Here is a 19,811-nt window from a genome sequence, read left to right on the forward strand (position 1 = left end):
ATGAAGCCACTGCTGCTGCTCCCAAAAATGGGCCCCCAAGACGAGCCGCCGTCGTTCCTGAGTTTCTTTGAGCTGTTGGCAACCACCTCCGGCTGGTCACAAACCCTATGGGCCCTCCACCTGCTGCCACTGCTTACCGGGGTGGCCCACAGGATGAGCCAGAGGCATACCAGAGTTTCTTTGAGCAGTCAGCCACTGCCTCCGGCTCGCTGCGAACCCAATGGGCCCTCCACCTGCTGCCGCTTCTTACCGGGGAGGCCCAGCTCATGGTGCAGCAAATACCAGCTGAGGACTGCCTGGAATACATCAAGCTGAAGACCACTGTCCTGCAACGGGTTGGCCACAGCCCCGAACAACATCGTCAGTGGTTTCGCTCCCTCAACCTGAATGATGCTGGCTGCACATTTGTGTTAGCCCAGCAGCTCAGTGATGCCTGCCAAAGATGGGTGCTGGCCCAGGAAAGCCCCGGCATGGAAGATGTCATCGAGCTGATGGTGCTGGAGCAGTTAATTGTTCACCTGCCTAGAAGAACCACGGAATGGCCCAGTGCCATCGCCCCACATCGTAGGATGACACCTCCAGCTGGCCGAAGCCCACATGGCGGACTACCAGAAGCTGGCCAGCAGTCCAGATCTCTCTCTCTCTTTCCTTTTCCCCCTCCTGCTTCTCCTCCTCCTCCTCCCTCTCGCACTTTACCCGCTCCCCAGAAATGGGAAGTGGTGCCACCCACACTGGCGCCCTGCCTTCGCAGACTGCACTACACGCTGGCCCCCTCTCTGTCGTCCTTCCTAGGTTAATGTCTCCACCACCACGAGTGCAGCTGGGAAACCTGGGCCAGTCTATTGGAGTCGCAGGGAACCGAGACGCATCCAAAGCTGGTGTCCAGTAGAGATGTGTCCAGGCAGAGATGTGGACCCAGGTACCCGACACGCCACAGACTGCCCCCGATCGAGCAGGGACGTACAAGCCCTGGTGGATTCAGGCTGTAATCATACATCGATCCACCACGGCTTGGTTCATGAAGGGGCTTGATGGTGAGGTGTGTGCATGGGGATGTTCACAAATATCCGGTAGTGGCTACCATTATTCAAGTTCGGGGAGTAAAGCATAGAGTGGAGGCCACGGTTAACACCCGCCTCACCAATCTACTGATTCTGGGAACTAAACCAATTGGCTGGGATTTAAGAGATTATTAAAAGCGTTATGTGTGGATGGGTCCTGCAAACCAAAATCTCAGTGTGTGATGTGTGATGCGATGGCTGGGGAGGCGGAGCCGGGGCCGTCCACGTCTGCTCAGCATCAGAATGACGCAGGAGGGGAATCCTCCGGCATGTCCGTCTTTAGGGAGTTCCTGGAGGTGGATTTCCCTGTAAAGCAGTCATGTTATGAAACCCTTAGCCATGCCTTTGACCAAGTGAGAGTATTCAATGGCCAGCAGCTCCAGTCATGTCGCCCTAACATATCCATACTTTTCAATTATTAGGGACCACTTGTATCGAGTGACACAGGACACCGAAACCAAATGAAAATACAACCCAGTTATTAGTCCCGAGGAGCCGTCGTGAAACAATTGTCCAGGCGCCTCACCACAATCCTATGGCGGGTCACTTAGGACAAGAACGAACACTGCACCGTCTAATGGCCTGCTTTTATTTGCAGAGCATTTACAGGGATAAACGCAGATGTTGTGCGACATTTCACGAATGTCAGTTGGTGAATCCACTCGCCACCCCAAGACTGCCATTGCACCAATTACCGTTACTAGAGGCCCCCTTCGAAAGAATTGGTATGGACCTCGTTAGGCCATTAGAATGGTCAGCACGTGGATATCGTTTTGTATTCGTCCTGGTGGATTATAGAACACGATATCCGGAAGCAGTGCCTTAACGCAACATCTCAGCATGCAGTGTTATGGAGGCACTCTTCAAAATTATCTCCCAGATGGGGATCTGAAAAAAATCCTCACCAACCAACGTTTATGTCATGAACGCTATGCAAACTTTACAAATTGCTGGGGATTAAATCGATTTGCACCAGGAATTATCACCCGCAATCTGACGGGCTTGTGGAACGATTTAATCAAATCCTGAAAAATGTGATTTGCAAGTTTGTGCATGAGGATGCTAGGAATTAGGACAAATGGCTGTAACCCCTATTATTTGCAGTCAGGGAGGTCTTGCAAGCCTCCACATGTTTTCCCCCTTCAAGCTCCTTTATGGGTGGTTGCTGTCATGCGGGAGGCATGGGAGGAAGGACCTTCCCAAAGCAAGAACAAAATACAGTTAGTTGTCACAACAAAATTTTCTCTAATCTCAAGAGACACAAAGCCGGCTGTACAAATATAGAAATTTGCACCGAGAGACAAAGTACTTTTACTATTACTCCCCACCTTGAGCTCAAAATTGCTCGCCAAGTGGCAAGGACACTTTGAGGTTTCACACGAGTCAGGATCTCAATTATGATGTTAAGCGAACGGATAGAGACAGAGCACATCAAATATACCACGTGTCCATGGTAACAGTAGTTCCGGAGAAGGCGGAGCTCAGTCTGGAGGATTTAACAAAGGGATATTGGCAGATCCCCTTAACTCCATTATCCCGAGAAAAATACTATCTTTTCCACACATTTCGGGTTATACCAATTAGTCTCGCTTTCATTCTGTTTGTTCGGGGCTCTCGATACATTCCAGTGCCTCATGGATAAGATTCTCTGGCCACACACTGCGTATGCCACTGCCTATTTAGATGACACCATTATATATAGTAATGATTGGCATTACTTCTGAGGTTGCTGAGGCGGGCGGGGCTCACGGCAAACCCGAAAAAGTGTGCAAATTTATAAGACCACAGCAATAGTGGCCTGCCCACATCCCAAGTCCAAAAAGGAGGCGAGGCAGTTCATGGGGCTGGCTAGTTAGCAGGATGGACATTGCGCGGGCCTGAGTCAGGCGGTGGGGGTATGTGGAGTGGGACGTGTTCGTGTGTCTGTCATTGGGGACAGAGGAAGCGGTAAGGGCCATCACCTGGTGATTATTGATGCTTAACACCTGTGTCTCATTACATTGACGATGGAGACGGACATGAAAAGGCTGCCGAGAACGCTGGAGACACAGAGAGAGACAGTCCAGTGATGTTGGGTGTGCATGCCTATTGAAAAGCTTACCACTGATATCTGTGAAGCTGAAGAGTTAATGCTGTGATTGTTAAGCTGAAAAGCCCTAAGACTGTGTTTGTGAAACTAAGAGAACATTATATAGTATTCATTATATAAGCCAAGACCTTTGTTAGCTCTTCCCTACAGAAAAACCCAAACATTTATCTTAATCACTGTCATAGTGAAAGTACTGTTCTAATGAGGACAGTATGTGTGTAGAAGCTGTGCTTTGCTTTGGGTCCCTGCGGGTGACCTACCTCATCATAACTCTGACTGGTGGCAAACAGCGTTTTATACTTGGATCCAAAGCCCACTATGTTAAATAAGCAAGCTGGGAAAATACTTTTCAGAATCACGACCATTGCATCCTATGAAGACATACAAAAAAAAAGAGGTCAGTATGAATGAGGGTGTTAGATGTGTGTTATATAATGGAAAACGGATACAATAGAAGTGGAGGGAAGCATGGGGATAGGAACGAGGCGTTTAAAGAGGTCATTGGATGGACTGGCCCCTGAATTTTGCACGGGTCAGGTCACATTTCTAACCTTTGTCATTGCATTTGGCAACCTCACAATATTTTGATAGTACTTTTCAAGGATTATCATAATTGGCTATTTAACATGATGATAATTACCAAAAGCAACTTGCTGTAAACTAATTGCAGGGATGGTAGCTCAGGGGTCAAGTGCCTTACTCAAGGGCAGGACCATAACCACCACAGATACATGCCCCCCAGTATGTAGATTAGCGGATAATCAATAATGTCTTTTCAACATGCCACCCTTACTCACAATCTTTGTTAGCAGTCAGGAACCTTGACCATTAGACTACCACTCAACACTTCTCCCTGAGCAGATGACAATGATACCAAGTTGTGTATATACACCAATGTGTATATATTAAGACTAAAGTAAAGATAAGATAAATAAATTAGAAGACTACTTCTCACTATGTAATTGCCACAACAGCATTTCCAGCATACTGTAAGCACATTATGAGGTTTGTAAATATTAATGGGTTTGCCAAATAAGGAGAGCACTTTTACAGTAAAATAATGAGATCTACCAGTACTTTTTGAATGTATTACAAAGCTAAGTGAGGTCAATCAATTATTAAAAAAAACATCATCCTTAAAGGATTAGTTCACCCAAAAATGAAAATTCAGTCATTGCTTACTCACCCCTGTGTTGTTCTAAACCTATATGACTTTCTGTCTTTTTCGAAAAGGGAGAAATTGTGAATAAATGTTGTGCTCAGGATGTCATACAATGGCAGCTTATGGTGACCAGCTCTTCAAGCCTCAAAAGGACACAAAATTATAATTCAGAAGTCGAATAATTTATTTAATGAGACTCATGATTTTTATGAAAGCATACAATATTGTCTGGTGTGAAACAAACCGAAATCAAATGTATTATTTATTGAAAATGTTCACTGACCATTCATCACTGACCACGCGATCATGTTTGGGCATAAGAGCAATAGTTCACACAGCCCTCTTGCGACATTGGGGCATTCATTTTGTTTATCTAAAAACAGGTTATTCAAATTGATAGTGGATAAGGTTCCGCCACAGTGATAGATAGCCTTATTTTTCTTTAACAGAGTAATCGTAAATCAATCAGAAACAAAGAGGAGGCAACAGGCAGCCACAGTCACACTGTATCCTAACCTGATGGCAAATTACAAGCGATAAAAGGCATGTTTTCTATGGTAATCAGAGTTTTTGTGCTAACCGGCCATGACAAGCGATGGTACATTCTGTCGATTGTTTGTTTTCTATTTTTGGCATCGGGTAAGGTAACTCAGTCCACTGTGAACTGGCACCGGTCCAAAAAAATGATATATATATAAATAAGGCTGGGGATAGAAATGCAGCATTTCTTAAACTACAAACTCTTCAGACATGTTTAGTAAGTTCTGTTCTCTGTTTTTTGTGCAGCTGTATTGTGTTATTTTGTCACAAATTAGTTTTCGCTTGAACGCTCCAATTTCACGAGGGGGCTGTGTGAACTATTTTTCTCGTGCCCTATCATGATCTTGCACAGTGTCAGGCGTGGTTTAAGGAAGGAACCAAATGCAGAGGGAATGAAAATGAAAACACAAATTAATGTAATAATGAACTGATGAATGAAAACCTGGTCCTGGTTGCAGAGAGGTGAGTGACAATGATGGCAGTGATGAACTGGGACACCCGGACGAGGAATGGTGGTGAGGATAATAACAGCGATGAGTTGAGTAATCCACAGAGCAGTGATGGCAGTGATGAGCTGAGACATCCAGGTGAGGAATGGTGGAGAGGATGGCAATATGGTGAGGTGAGTAATCCACAGAGCGTTAACAGTTCAGAGCAAGTGTCCATATGATAATTCCAACAGGTGAAACCAGGAGCGGTAACCACCAAATCCACAATACTGAGAGAAACAAAGGTGAAAACATACTGACAGGAAGGCAAGACTGCACACCAAAAACAAATGGGAACAATCTGGCAACTAGACGAGGCACAAGAGGGAAATAATACACAGCGGTAATGATACACAGGTGGGGGTGATTACCTCATGAGCGATGCAAACGAGCATCATCAAGGAAATGGTGATTGCTCTGCTCCCGAGGCAAAGGAAAACACACAAAGTGAATGAAAACAAACAGACACACAAAAGGAACTGGCAGATAAGCCGCAACCTTGACAGTACCTCCTCCCCTAAGGGACACCTCCTGGCATCCCCTGAAGGTCCACCATGATGCTGATGGAATTTGTAGATGAGGCCGCGGTCCAGGTTTTCATAAGCCGTAACACAGTATCTCTCCTCCGGACCATAGCCCTCGCAGTCTACCAGATACTGATATCCTCTGCCCCTCTGCCTCACGTCAAGGAGATGTATAACAGAGTAAGCCATCTATTAGATGAGGAGATGTGGGAACAGAGTCAGGCTGAAGGGGGGAGCGGACAACAGGCTTGATTTTAGATATATGAAAGTCAGGTGAATTCTACTAAAATGGGGGGGGCAATTTGAGACAAACTGTCATCGGACTAAGCACCTTAGAGGTGTTAAACGGTCCAATATATTGGTCCCAGCTTACGTGAGGGAAGTCGGAGAGGAATGTCCTGGGAGGACAATCAGACCTTTTGTCCACACACATAAACCAGGGTTTAGAATGGGGATGGTCCACTTATGCTTTGTTCCGATCACCAGTCCGGAAATGGGCTTCTCTGGCGACCTTCCAGGTGTGATGGAATCTCTGGATGAACACATGCGCAGACGGAAAAGCAGCATCAGGTTCTTGGGAGGGGAACAACAGGGGCTGGTAGCCTAAACAGCACTGGAAGGGTAACAGACCCATAGACGAAACCGGGAGGGAGTTATGCACAAACTCGACCCAGGATAGTCTGGATCACCAAGTCGATGGTTCCTGAGGTGCCACACAGCACAGGACCCTCTCCAAATTCTGATTAGCCCGCTTGGCCTGCCCATTGATCTGGGGGTGACCAAGCTAGAAGTCGCCCCAACTGTCGGCAGAATTCAGCCCAAAACATAGACACAAATTGAGGTCCCCTGTCGGAGACCACATCTGCCGAGAGGCCATGAATACAGAAGACGTGATCAATGACGGTCTACAGTACTACAGTTAAAATTAACCAATCAAATCAAATCACTTTATTGTCACATGACCATATACACAAGTGCAACAGTGGGTGAAAATCTTGTGTGCAGTTCCGAGCAACATAGCAGTCATGACAGTGACGAGACATACAGTATACCGATTTACAATAAACAACATATTTATACAACACAATTTGCATATGAAATGTACACATAATTGCACAACACAATAATAACTACACAAATAAAAAAATATATACTTTATACGGTGGTGCAGCGGTTAGCACTGTCGCCTCACAGCAAGAAGGTCGTGGGTTCAAACCCTGGTTGCCCCGGCCTTTCTGTGTGGAGTTTGCATGTTCTCCCCGTGTCTGCGTGGGTTCTCTCCGGGTACTCCGGCTTCCTCCCACCATCCAAAAGACATGCAGGCTAGGTTAATTGGTGTCTCCAAAAAAATTGCCCTAGGTGTGGATGTGGATGTGGAGGTGAGTGTGAGTGTATGTCTGTCTATATGTGGCCCTGCGATGGACTGGTGACCTGTCCAGGGTGTCCCCCGCCTTTCACCCAATGTTAGCTGGGATAGGCTCCAGCCCCCTGCGACCCTGTACACAGGATAAGCAGTTGACGATGGATGGATGGATGGATACTTTAGTTGTATTGTGAAGGGAATATAATTTATGACAGTCCAGTGTGAGATAATAAGATTAATAAAGTGCAGTGCTGATGTATATTGATCGTGAGAGATCAAGTGTTCAGAAGTCTGATTGCTTGGGGAAGAAGCTGTCACGAAGTTGGCTGGTGCGGGTCCTGATGCTGTGATACCGCCTGCCTGATGGTAGCAATGAGAGCAACACATGGCTCGGTGGCTGGAGTCTCTGATGATCCTCCGAGCTTTTTTCACACACCACCTGGTGTAGATGTCCTGGAGGGAGGGAAGCTCACCTCCGATGGTTTGTCTGGCAGTTCACACCACCCTTTGCAGGGCTTTGTGGTTGTGGGTGGTGCTATTGCCATATCAGGCGGTGATCCAGCCAGTCAGGATGCTCTCTACAGTGCTGGTGTTGAACAGTATGAGGATATGGTGGTTCATTCCAAACATCCTCAGCCATCTCAGGAAGAAGAGGCGCTGGTGAGCCTTCTTCACAACGGCCTCAGTGTAGATGCACCATGTGAGTTCTTCAGTGATGTGGACACCGAGGAACTTGAAGCTACTGACTCTCTCCACCGGTGCTCCATTAATGGTGATGGGGCTGTGTTCTCTGTCTTTCCTCCTGAAGTCCACTACAAGCTTTGTTGAGGGAGAGGTTGTGCTCCTGACACCAGTGTGTCAGAGTGTGCACCTCCTCTCTGTAGGTTGTTTCATCATTGTCTGTAAAATAACTGTATTGCCATTGTACTAGGGTAATCCGGTAACAAAATCCATAGCAATGTGCAACTAAGGTCTCTAAGGGATTGGCAGCGGCTGAAGGAGCCCCGCAGGGGGTCAACTGGAAGACTTGTTGTTAGCACAAACCGCACAGGCCAAAATGAAACGCTGCATGCCCCGCGCCATTGAGGGCAACCAGAACCATTGCTTAACAAATGCCTAGGTATGAGTAACACCTGGATGACAGGCCAGGTTATAGGAATGACACCACCGGAGGACATGATTTCAGACCGACTCAGAAACAAACAGCAGGCTCTCTGGACACTTCACGGGAATGGCGGCAGTGGTGTCTTGGGAGACAGAGTCCAAAGTCTGCTCTGCTTTGCACTACTCGATCTCTCAGGACACCACTGCCACTACCCTGTTGGGTAGAATAATGGTATATGGGGAGGTTGAGGTGCTCTCAGTCTCAAAAGAGCAGGGCAAAGCATCAGGTTTACCGTCCATACACCCAGGGCGAAAAAAGATAGTAAAATTGAGCCTGCCTGGAATTTAGTTGTTTCACAGTGCGGATGTACTCAAGGTTTTTGTGGTCTGTCCAATCCACAAATGGAACCTTTGAACCCTCAAGGATCTCGATGTAATTGTGTGGCATTGGGGGAGAGACAAAGCTGTTAATTCCTGGATGTCAGGTCAGCTATCCATCTCGCCATCTCCTCAATGGCTTGAATGGTGAATGAGAGTTGCTCCTGTTGATGACCGAGGAGCATCCCCTGTTGTGAAATAGCATTAACTAGAGATGTTCCCTCAGCTGGGTCCATGTTTGGCCAGATTGTTCTGTCATGAGTTGTTTAAGGATGGACCCAAATGCAGGGGTAATGAAAATTAAATCAGTTTATATTGAAAAACCGATAACCCAGTCCTGGTTGCAGAGAGGTGAGTGACGATGATGGCTGTGTTGAGCTGAGACAACCAGGCCAGTAACAGTTCAGAGCAAGTGTCCATACGATAATTCCAACAGGTGAAACCAGGAGCGGTAACCACAGAATCCACACTGGAAAAATACTGAGAGAAACAAAGGTGAAAACAGATCGCCAGGAAGGCAAGTCTGCACAACAAAATCAAACAGGAACAATCTGGCGACTAGATGAGGCACGAGAGGGAAATAAATAAACAGCGATAATGACACACAGGTGGGGGTGATTACCTTGTGAGCGGCGCAAACGAGCGTCTCCAAGGAAACGCTGATTACTCCGCTCCCGATGCAAAGGAAAACACACAAAAGGAACCAGCTGATAAGCTGGAACATTGACACACAGAAGATCAACGGTCAGTGAGCATTTTTACTAAATAATACATTCTATTTTGGTTTGTCTCTCACCAAACCTTCCATATGCTGTCATAACAATCATGAGTCTCATGGAATAATTTATTAGACTTCTGAATTATACTTTTGAATTCTTTTGAAGCTTGAAGAGGTTGTCAAGTCACTATAAATTGCCACTGTATGACATCACTGAGCACCAAAAAAATAGGTGAGTAAACAATGACTGAATTGTCTTTTTATATAATTTCTTTTTAATTCTGTGATTAATTACCTACTGATTAACTACTGTGACTCTGACAAAAGGCGACATCTTAAAAATGTTTGCTCTTTTCCATGCAATCACATTGAATAGGGTGTGGAGCATTTTCAAGCATCGAAAATCCTGGAAGGAAACAAAAGCACCATAAAAGTACCAAAAAAGTAGACCACACGACTTGTGCGCTATATTCCAAGTCTTCCAAACCATACGATAGCTTTGTGTGAGGAACACACTGAATTTTAAGATGTTATTTCACTGATAATCTTTCTCCTTTTATGTTCAAAGGAAGAAAATAACAGCATAAAGGTTTTTTAATGGCATGAGGGTGAGTAAAAGATGACAGAACTTTCATTTTGGGTGAACTATCCCTTTAAATAAATTTCCTCTCCATCTTACCCATGACAACAGCTGTTGTCCTTCTATTCCTAGGAGGGATCACATTGGATATTTGACATTTCAGTGTGGATCAAGTCACTTTCAGGGTCAAAGATATTACCACTCCAGTGACCTGAGCCTTTAGATTCTGACGCGTTGGTGTGTGTGGTCAGACGAGGAGCATCCTCAATCAAAACTGCAGTGAGTCACTGCTGTCTTGTGCGTCACACTTCAGGGCCCCTTCAGTACACACACACACACACACACACACACACACACACACCCCGATTCACACATTTAGAGTGCACCAAATATCCAATCTCGGCATGGAGACTTACTGTGTTCAATTAAAGTAGCTGCTTGTGTCACTCAATGCAACAAGCTGGTTAATTTATTTCATGGCCCCTTCAATGCACTGCTCAAAAGGTCTGATTTTGACACATTTGGTTCAGAATCTCAGAGCCACATGTGTTCAATAAAATGTCTGTGTTATGTATATATGTATATGTGTGTGTGTGTGTGTATGTATGTATGTATGTATGTATGTATATATATGTATGTATGTATATATATATATATATATATATATATATATATATATATATATTATTTCTAGCACATTTACAGTACTTGCAACTAGCTAAAACACATACAAAAACTATAAATATTTAACAAATATCTCAATATATATTCACCACTAGATTCAAAACATTGAAAGCTTTTCTCACTTTTCTACCAAACAATAACAAGACAGAATGTACCAATAATGTAACAGTACATTAGAATAAACAGCAATATTTACATATAGTACATATATTTCTGGTAACACTTTACAAAAAGGCTCCATTTGTTAACATTAGTTAATGCATTAGGTAGCATAAACAAACTATTCATAATATATTTTCAATTCATAATTCAAAATATTTGTTCAACTATGCAGACTCCCTGGTGGGTCCAAAATGGGGTGCTATTTCACAAAAACAAGTTTACGCTTAAAATGTTCAAGTCTCTGAATACATGGGCCTGGGTAGCTCAGCGAGTACAGATGCTGTCTACCACCCTTGGAGTCGCAAGTTCGAATCTAGGGTGTGCTGAGTAACTCCAGCCAGGACTCCAAAGCAACCAAATTGGCCTGGTTGCTAGGGAGGGTGGAGTCATATGGGGTAACCTCCTCGTGGTCGCAAGTAGTTGTTCTCACTCTCAATGGGGCACATGGCAAGTTGTGCATAGACTGCAGAGACTATCAAGAGCCTCCACATGCGGAGTCTCCACAGTGTCATGCACGATGAGCCTCGTGATAAGTGGTGCAGTGATTAGTTTGTATGAATTACATACAACCTATTATTTTTTATTATTATTTTATTTTAGCAAAAAGTATGGTAACAATTTACAATAAGGTTCCGTTTATTAAAATTAGTTAACAACATTAGTTAACATGAACTTACAATGAACAGTACATTTACAGCATTTGTTAATCATAGTTAATTTTAATATAAAGAAATACATTTTTTAAATCAAAAGTTGTGTATCATTTTTATTTTTATAAATAATGTTTTATTTATGTTTTTTTTTCTAACTTATGAGTAAAATAAAGTCTACATCATTCAATTAGATTTAATCCAACAAATATTAATTTATTAATCTATTACCTGTTATAGGGTTCAATATGCAGTCTGTGGAATGGTCTATTGGTTGTCTGAGGCGGAGACAAGTGTCAAATAGCCTCTTTAGTAAATAAGCTTTGGCTGTGTGTTTATAAACCCTGTTCTGTTCCATTCCACACAACTAAAGCAGTTTGTAATAATCTTAAACCACTTAATAAGTTAATGTCTTAAAAAGTTAATTTGCATATCGGAACTGAAGGGCAGAGTTCACATTTGTATCACAAGTATCTTACCTTAACCCGATTGATGTTGACCCCACTCATACTTCCACTGCGGTCAATGAGGAAGATGAATTCTCCCTGGATGCTCCGCAGGTCAGAAATTGTAGAGCGGAGGTCTGGGCAGAAGTTGAGCATGACCACAGGGTTGTGAAGGATGTCTTTATGAAGCCTTTTCCGAATTATATCCACCTACACACCACAGAGAAACTACTGAGAGAGGCAGTCATTACCCAACATCTCACAAGCACTACATCTTCCAAGTCAGTGTGACAAGGGCAAGACTTGCATAATAAAGCAATTATGGTAAAAAATGTATGGTACATTTAACTGAAACATGTCCAGGTGTTTTTCATAACGGTTTTTACAGACTATTACCATTTAAACTCTTACTAAGGTGTTTTAATAATTTCATGTTTCAGTGGCATTAAAGGACAAAATTAAAGTCTTACAACTCTACAAAAAAATAATAGGGTCAATTGTTTGGAATAATTGAAAGAAAACTTAAATAATGATATAGATTATGATAAATAAATGACGGCTGAAAAACAAATCACATGAAAATGTAATTCTGTTCTTGTTTTTCTTATTTTACATTATATATTTCAGGGTGTAAATAAGGTAGCTTTGGATAACTGCTTTTGTTTTGTTCCTAATCATGTCAACTGTAACTGAGTAAAATGTTGTGTTTATAAAACAAAGCCATCAAAATTTATGGCATTACAAAAATTATTTATCCTGGTGTCCAAAAATGTACACAAGTGTCCAAAAGCCTCTCCAAACAAATAAAACATAATGATAATAACTAATTACACATGCAAACACAATAATGACTAAAGGCATGCTATCTCTCCAAAACATGCAGGTATGAGTAATGATATCTTGTTCAGTTCCATTCTGTGTCATTTGAGCCATCATTGAGTCTGTGTCATGTACTTACACCTTCTGGTGGCCATATGTAATTGGAGTGAACGATACTCTCTGCCTATATTTGGATGACCTAGACTTCTGGTTGTAGCTATCAGAATCCCAACATGATTGGTTTAGCGTTCCATGATGCTGGTCAACATTCTACATAATTTCAGATGAAGACATCTGATGTAGGAAAGCTAATGTGTTTTTAGCCAAATAACACATTTTGTGCTGTGTGCACATGGTACTTTGAGTGGATTATCTAATGATATATGCATCCGATTATTTTGTGTGTGGGCTCGTTTTAATGGGAATCTAGTGCTATGTGATATTTTATGTTCTATTTATTTTTCGTGAAGTTATAATCGCAAATGTGGATTTTACGCAAAACCTGTTCCCCTTCTGTCACTCACTCGATGTTGTGTCAATGAAGTGACACTAGGGGTCACTCCTGGGAGCCCCAGACATCTCTAATCTTTGAGAAAAGGCCAATGAAAATTGCCAAGTGGAATTTGCATGCCACTCCTCCAGACATACGGGTATATAAGGAGCTGGAATGCATACACTCATTCAGACTTCTTCTTCTGAGCCGAGAGGTTGTATTAACTGAGATTAATTATTCTGCCATCCATTCATCTGTTACTCTTATGAGCTGTTGGTCTCTACAGCACATTACAGCAGTTCTCCCCCTCTCATGCCGGCGTTGTGCAGAGAAACACCCCTGGGCTCTTCATCAGCAGAGAGAGAAAAAAAAAAAAAAAGAGCATATTTTCTCTAACAAAGAAGATATTTCCTACTAAAAGAGTGGCACTTATGAAAGCGTTTTTTTTTTTCCAAGATGACTTTTAGTTTGTGTGTTATTCCTGGTTGCGGTCGCTATCTCTCTGCTTCTGATGGCCACGATTGCTGTCTCACGTGTTCGTGGATGGTTCGTTCTCTCATTGCGAGAGCATGGCCATGGCTACTTTGCAGTCGCAGCTTTCCTTCGTCAGAGGAAAATCCACCCCAGTGGCTCCCCAGCTTGGGCCTTCTACCTACAGGTATGAGGCACCCGTCCAGGGCGTCTATAGGCTTACGTCGTCGCTGACTGCTAAGGCTACGGTGCTGCTTGACGTGCCGCCCTGCATGCCATGGCTCTCCTGCAGGTGCACCAAGCCAAGGCACTTAAAGAACTGCACGAGGGTAGTCCTGACCCGGGATTGATGCAGGAGCTGCGCTCAGTGACCGATCTCAACTTTCAGGCGACGAAGGTCACAGAGCAGTCTCTTGGAAAGGTGATGTCCACCCTGGTGGTCCAGGAACACCAACTTTGGCTCAACCTGGTCGAGTCGAGAGAGATTGACAAGTTTCAATTCCTTGTCGCACCCATCTCCCAGGTTGGCCTGTTCGGCAACACCATCGGAGACTTCGCCTGACAGTTTTCGATGGTGAGGAAGCAGACGGAGGCTATTCAACAAATCCTGCCCCGGCATGGCTCAAGACACTGTACCCCATCTGCTCGTCGCCAAGGGCATCCCCCTGCAGAGGTAATACCAGCTCCACCACAGCCTGCCCCAGTGGGCCGGCCATGGCGTGGAGCCACCCGCAGGAAAGCAATGCCACCCATCTCATGGCCGGCTGCCAATAAACTGCTTTGAAGCACCCCAGAGACGAGCAGCCCAGTAAGTCCGGAACCTGCACTTCAGACGCTGGTAAGAAGACCAATTCTTCTTAGGGCCGGGTGGAGAATCCTTTTTTTTTTTTTCGGTGCATGCCCAACAGGCTAAGGTTCCCACTTTCTCAAGAGCAGTTTCCTAGCTTCCTGGGCTCTACACGGAAGGACGCAACAAAGCCTGTCCCTCCAGCCGAGATGAGGAAGGGGTTTTACAGCCCCTACTTCATTGTACCCAAAAAAGATGGCAGGTTGCAGCCAAACTTGGACATGCAAGTTCTGAACTGGGCTTTGCACAGATTCCTGTTCAAGATGCTGATGCAAAAATGCATTTTAGTGCGCGTCCGGCATCAAGATTGGTTCGCGCCGGAAGACCTAAAGGACGCGTACTTCCATGTCGCGGTTCTGTCTCGACACAGACCCTTCCATCGGTTTGCTTTTGGGGCTGCACGCCTATTCTACCAGGGGTGTAGTGGCCTCCTGGTGTCTGACCAACGGCGCGTCTCTAGCAGACATTTGTAGAGCAACGGGCTGGGCAACATCTAACACCTTTGCGAGGTGGCTGGGTGGACCTTCGCCTCCCTTGAGATGAAGATGAGTGCTCCCACAAAAGTGTGGACCCTGGATGACCTTCCTCCTTAGCCCTGTGGCTGGTGACTCGGTAACCCAGTGTGATGTATTTTCTGCAAAAGGGTTTCCCCGTTGGTAAACCGTGTCTTCCTTGGGCAGAGGCCTCTCTGCCCCCGGTCACAGTGTTTGTAGTAACACCTCCCCATTCGGGTAGGATCAACCATGTGACCATTCCACATGACGTGCTTCCGACCGGACTAGGGAAGACTATGTGACGTATTCCCACTCTAAAGCCCCCTCCGGGTGTCCTCCCCTTTGGAGGGACACCCCACGACATGGACCTTATATGGCCCCCAGCTGAACGATTTAGTTCCTTTTGGGGAGAAAAAAAGAGAAGAGGCCGTGGTTGGGTCAGCCGGTCCTTATTTTTTGGGCAGTCGAATTGTCCCTTAGGTGCAGGGGACAGTTTGACACCTACGAGTGTTTTGAGGGAGTGTACATGATCGCCTGGTGTGCTGGCTACGAGGCGCACAGAGCTCTGCCTGTCTTGCACCGTCAGTCCACGTAACACAGTTCAGTAGTTGTGGCATTTTCCATAGGGACCACTAGAGTACTTCATTGACACAACGTCGAGTGAGTGACAGAAGGGATCGTTGGACAGTTCTTGATGGAAGGAACGAGGCATTGTGTCCCTCCTGCCACAACACCGAACTACCCGCTGAATCGGCTGGGACTTTGTCTCGGCTCCTCAGTGAGAAACCTGAATGAGTGTATGCATTCCAGCTAATTATATTCCAATATGTCCGAGGGAGTGGAATGAAAATACGACTCGCCAATTTTCATTGGCCTATTCTCAAAGATCAGAGATGTCTGGGGCTCCCAGAAGCGACCCCTAGTGTCATTTATTCGACACAACGTCTCGCTCTATCCACGAGGGAACGGAGGTTAGGATAGTAACCGAAACATTTGCATGTAACATGTATGCCAAAGATATATATACGTAGCTATTACTCAATAAATTATTGTCTGTGAGTAAAACAAATAGGTTGCTGTTATTCTGCTTTTTGAGAGCTTTCCATCTACATATGACACATGCCTAATTGATCAGTTTGATGTTTTTACTGATTAAAATAATATTTACTGTGCAGAATTATTAATAAACAAATTGGAACATTCTGATTTGTCTGCAAATTTCTAAGCACTTGTTCAGTTTTGGTTAAATGTCTACATACATTATAAAGCAGAGCTTATATTCTTGAAAACAATACCTATTTTGTGTTTGTCAAGACTGTAGTTAATTCAAATTTTATAATTCTTTTTTCATGGCTGGCCAATCCGAGCCTAAATGGTTAAGACCCTTTGCATTGTGACATTATTTCATGACACTTAAGCACATTTTCCCCCATTTTTCATTACTGTTATATATCCAGATGTTTTACTTTTGAGAATGGTGATCAATGGTGATTCTCCTTAGAAATATATTTTGCAATATAAAAGCTGAAGTATGTAATTCTTGCACAACTACCCCCACAAAACGGAATTTCAAAACTAAACTTGGTTTTCAAAACAGCTTTCTGAAAAAATGCCCCTGTTTCTTGCTGGACAAACAAAGAGATAGTCCCGCCCACAACTCATGCCATTGGTTGAATAACGTAGTTGAAACAAACTTTTCTATAAAACTAATTTTCATAGCGCAACAGAAAGACCGTGTAAATGAGAAAATTATCAAATGAATGTTTTACTAAAAGTTGTCTGCATATTAAGCTGAAATAGGAGAAAAAGTATTTTAACATTGAAAGAGTTAGAAATCTACAAAAGCTTTAAATCATGATAATTAAATTAAAGACAGTATAAAAAATACAACCATACTTTTAAAATACAGGATTAAATAATGTGTGTGTGTGTGTGTGTGTGTGTGTGTGTGTGTGTGTGTGTGTGTATATATACACTTTACTGTAATGTGAAATAAGGGAAGTGATATGCTTCATTTTTATTTATGCAAAATATAATTGCTTATTTCTTTATGTTGATTTTGGGGTGAAATAAAACAGGTTTAACGAGATTTGCCCAAACAGCCTTCATTCATTTACTCTTGCTTGACAGACCATACAACAAAATTTTATAGTAACTGAATATGTCATTCTGTCTAATATCTCATTTTGTGTTCCACAAAAGCATGAAAATTATATGGCATTTGAACAATATGAGGGTGAGTATATGATCACAGAATATTCCTTTTTGTTTTAACTATTCCTTTAAATTCCTTTAAAAAAATTAAATACATTTACTTCAGCTTCAAGTTCTCAAATAACGTGGGCAGTTGTATCCTGGGAGTTGAAGACCAGAGCTGTTAAATAAGAGGTTGAGAGTTAAAGCTTAACTTGCTGATGTGTGGAAGAGCCTTCAAAGTAAAAGTTTTGAGTCCAGTGCAATTTCCTGGAGGTGGGAGTGTTTAACACTAATTGGACTATTGTTAAAAGCTTTGATGTAAGTTAATAATGTATTTCAACCACTTTATATGAAGCTTCAATTAGGTAGCCTATTGTACTTAAAATAACTTCTTGGAAATCTGCACTCATACAAAGAAAGTGAATGGGGACCACTGGCTGTCAAGACATCAAAAAGACAGAAAATCATAAAACAATCAAGTTGTCAATCAAAGTCGTCAATATGGCTCTGCTTTAAGCTTGTGTGACCCCGCATCCACATGTGTGGACATTGTTTTTTGGCTTTGCTATTCACAACACATAATTTATACTGACTAAATACTGTTCACAAGAAGGGTTTTTCTTAAATGATGATTTCTTTGATTTCTCTGCAGGCGCAGATCCAAAGAAACCTCTTTACGTTTTTTCATTGAAACCTGTTTGGGTTTAAAGAGTAGTATCTCTAAAACATGTATTATTTTCTCGCACGTCAGCACGCTGATAAACATGATGTCCACAAATGTGGATTTTGAAAGTTCCCTAAAAAGTTGAAAAAACCTGTAAATTATTTTGAATAACTTTCAACATTACTCACCTGTGGGTCATTTTAATATACATTTTATTTTATTATTACTGTACAATACGGTTTCATTCATTAACATAGTAAATGCATTCCTATATATTTCTGCATTTTCACATTGAGAATGTAAATGGGTTCATCCAAAAGCTGAAAAATGTAGCAATTTGTACTTTTCTGTGACCACTGCAGACAGACAGCACACTGGGGGTTAATTAATTCCCTAAATAGGGATCAAGAGAGCAAGAGAGCATCTTATATTCCATTCACTCCTAAAATCGGAAACAAAAGTTCAGTGTCAGGCTGCAGATGATGTTTGGACCACTCAACATGTTTGGCAGACAATAGCAATCATTACATAGATTCAGAATTTATAATGTATTATTTTATTTTAACATGGTTGGCAGTGATTGGATGATGCTTTGCTGGGCATTCATTTGAATAAGAATGAATTATGCTAATTTCTGATGTAATGTCTGTAACATCTCAAAAACATAAATAACCAACACTCCAGGAAACCTAATTAACAATTTGATGAAGAAAAATAAAAAATCGGACTTTCTGTAGCTTGGTATTATTTAACATTTCACAACTTAGTCCCACTGTCCACATGTGTGGACATATATTTTTAGGTAAACAATTTGCTCTAGAAAAATTTGCTTGTTTATTAGGTGCTACTAGTTACAAATCAAAAAGGGAAATGGAAAATCCACACAGCAGTCATGCTCGGGTCTCAGGATGTTAAATATCTTCTTTTGAAATCCACGGAAAAGAGATAGTCATATGGGTTTTGATAGACATGAGGGTGAGTAGATGACATCATTTTCATTTTGAGTTTGAAAATATTCCTTTAATGCATGTATGATGAGCTCACTTCAGCAAATTATTAATTAAGCTAGACACTTAAGAAGTGTGCATATTTGAGCTGAGAACAGAATTAAAATATCTATTTATATTTTAAAGTTCCCAGATTCCCCTTGCATGTTTGCAGAATTTTAATTTAACTAAAGGAGTATACATCCCCAAAGGAGGTTAACTCTTATTTCATCACCCGTCAGCTAGGAACACTATGGACTGAGCTGGAGACCTTTGACAGTTTCCATAGAAACCTCTATTCATTGCTGATCATTTTAGGGCTGAATGTTCACTGCCTCCTGTTGAGGAATAGCACTCACTTAAGAATCCAATTGACGCTTTGCGCTAACATTCCCACTTAATGGTACTCTGTCCTGGAGTGACAGTTAAATGGCAAGTGATTTTGCATTCAATAGTCCTAACATACTTTTATTTCCTCCCATTTTTCTCCCCAATTTGGCATGCCCAATTCCCAATGCGTTCTAGGTCCTCGTGGTGGTGTAGTGACTCGCCTCAATCCAGGTGGTAGAGGACGAATCTGTTGCCTCAGTGTCTGAGACCGTCAATCCACGCATCTTATCACATGGCTTGTTGAGCGTGTGGAGACTTAGTGTGTGTGGAGGCTTCATGCTATTCTCTGCAGCATCCACACACAACTCACCACGTGCCCCACCGAGAGCGAACCACTAGGAGGTTAGCCCATGTGACTCTACCCTCCCTAGCAACCGGGCCAAAACATATGAAGCTTGCAGGATGGCCAAGCATTGCTGTCCTGTTGTGTAAGGCTTCTGTATGCAAAGTGTTTCAATGACATTACATTTGGATTTATGATTTATTCCATTGGAAGTTTTAA

General features: G+C 42.9%; 1 protein-coding gene across 1 annotated transcript in view; it reads right to left on the reverse strand.

The window, feature by feature from the left end:
• Window positions 1-19,811, reverse strand: part of LOC127619240 (von Willebrand factor A domain-containing protein 5B1-like) — a 59,959-nt gene that overhangs the window by 27,981 nt on the left and 12,167 nt on the right. The window contains 2 exon segments of the mRNA XM_052092072.1: window positions 3,411-3,521; window positions 11,983-12,159. Of these exon segments, the coding sequence (XP_051948032.1) occupies window positions 3,411-3,521; window positions 11,983-12,159 (288 nt within the window).

The sequence above is a fragment of the Xyrauchen texanus genome, chromosome 25, assembly GCF_025860055.1.
Source record: "Xyrauchen texanus isolate HMW12.3.18 chromosome 25, RBS_HiC_50CHRs, whole genome shotgun sequence".
Classification (NCBI taxonomy): Eukaryota; Metazoa; Chordata; class Actinopteri; order Cypriniformes; family Catostomidae; genus Xyrauchen; species Xyrauchen texanus.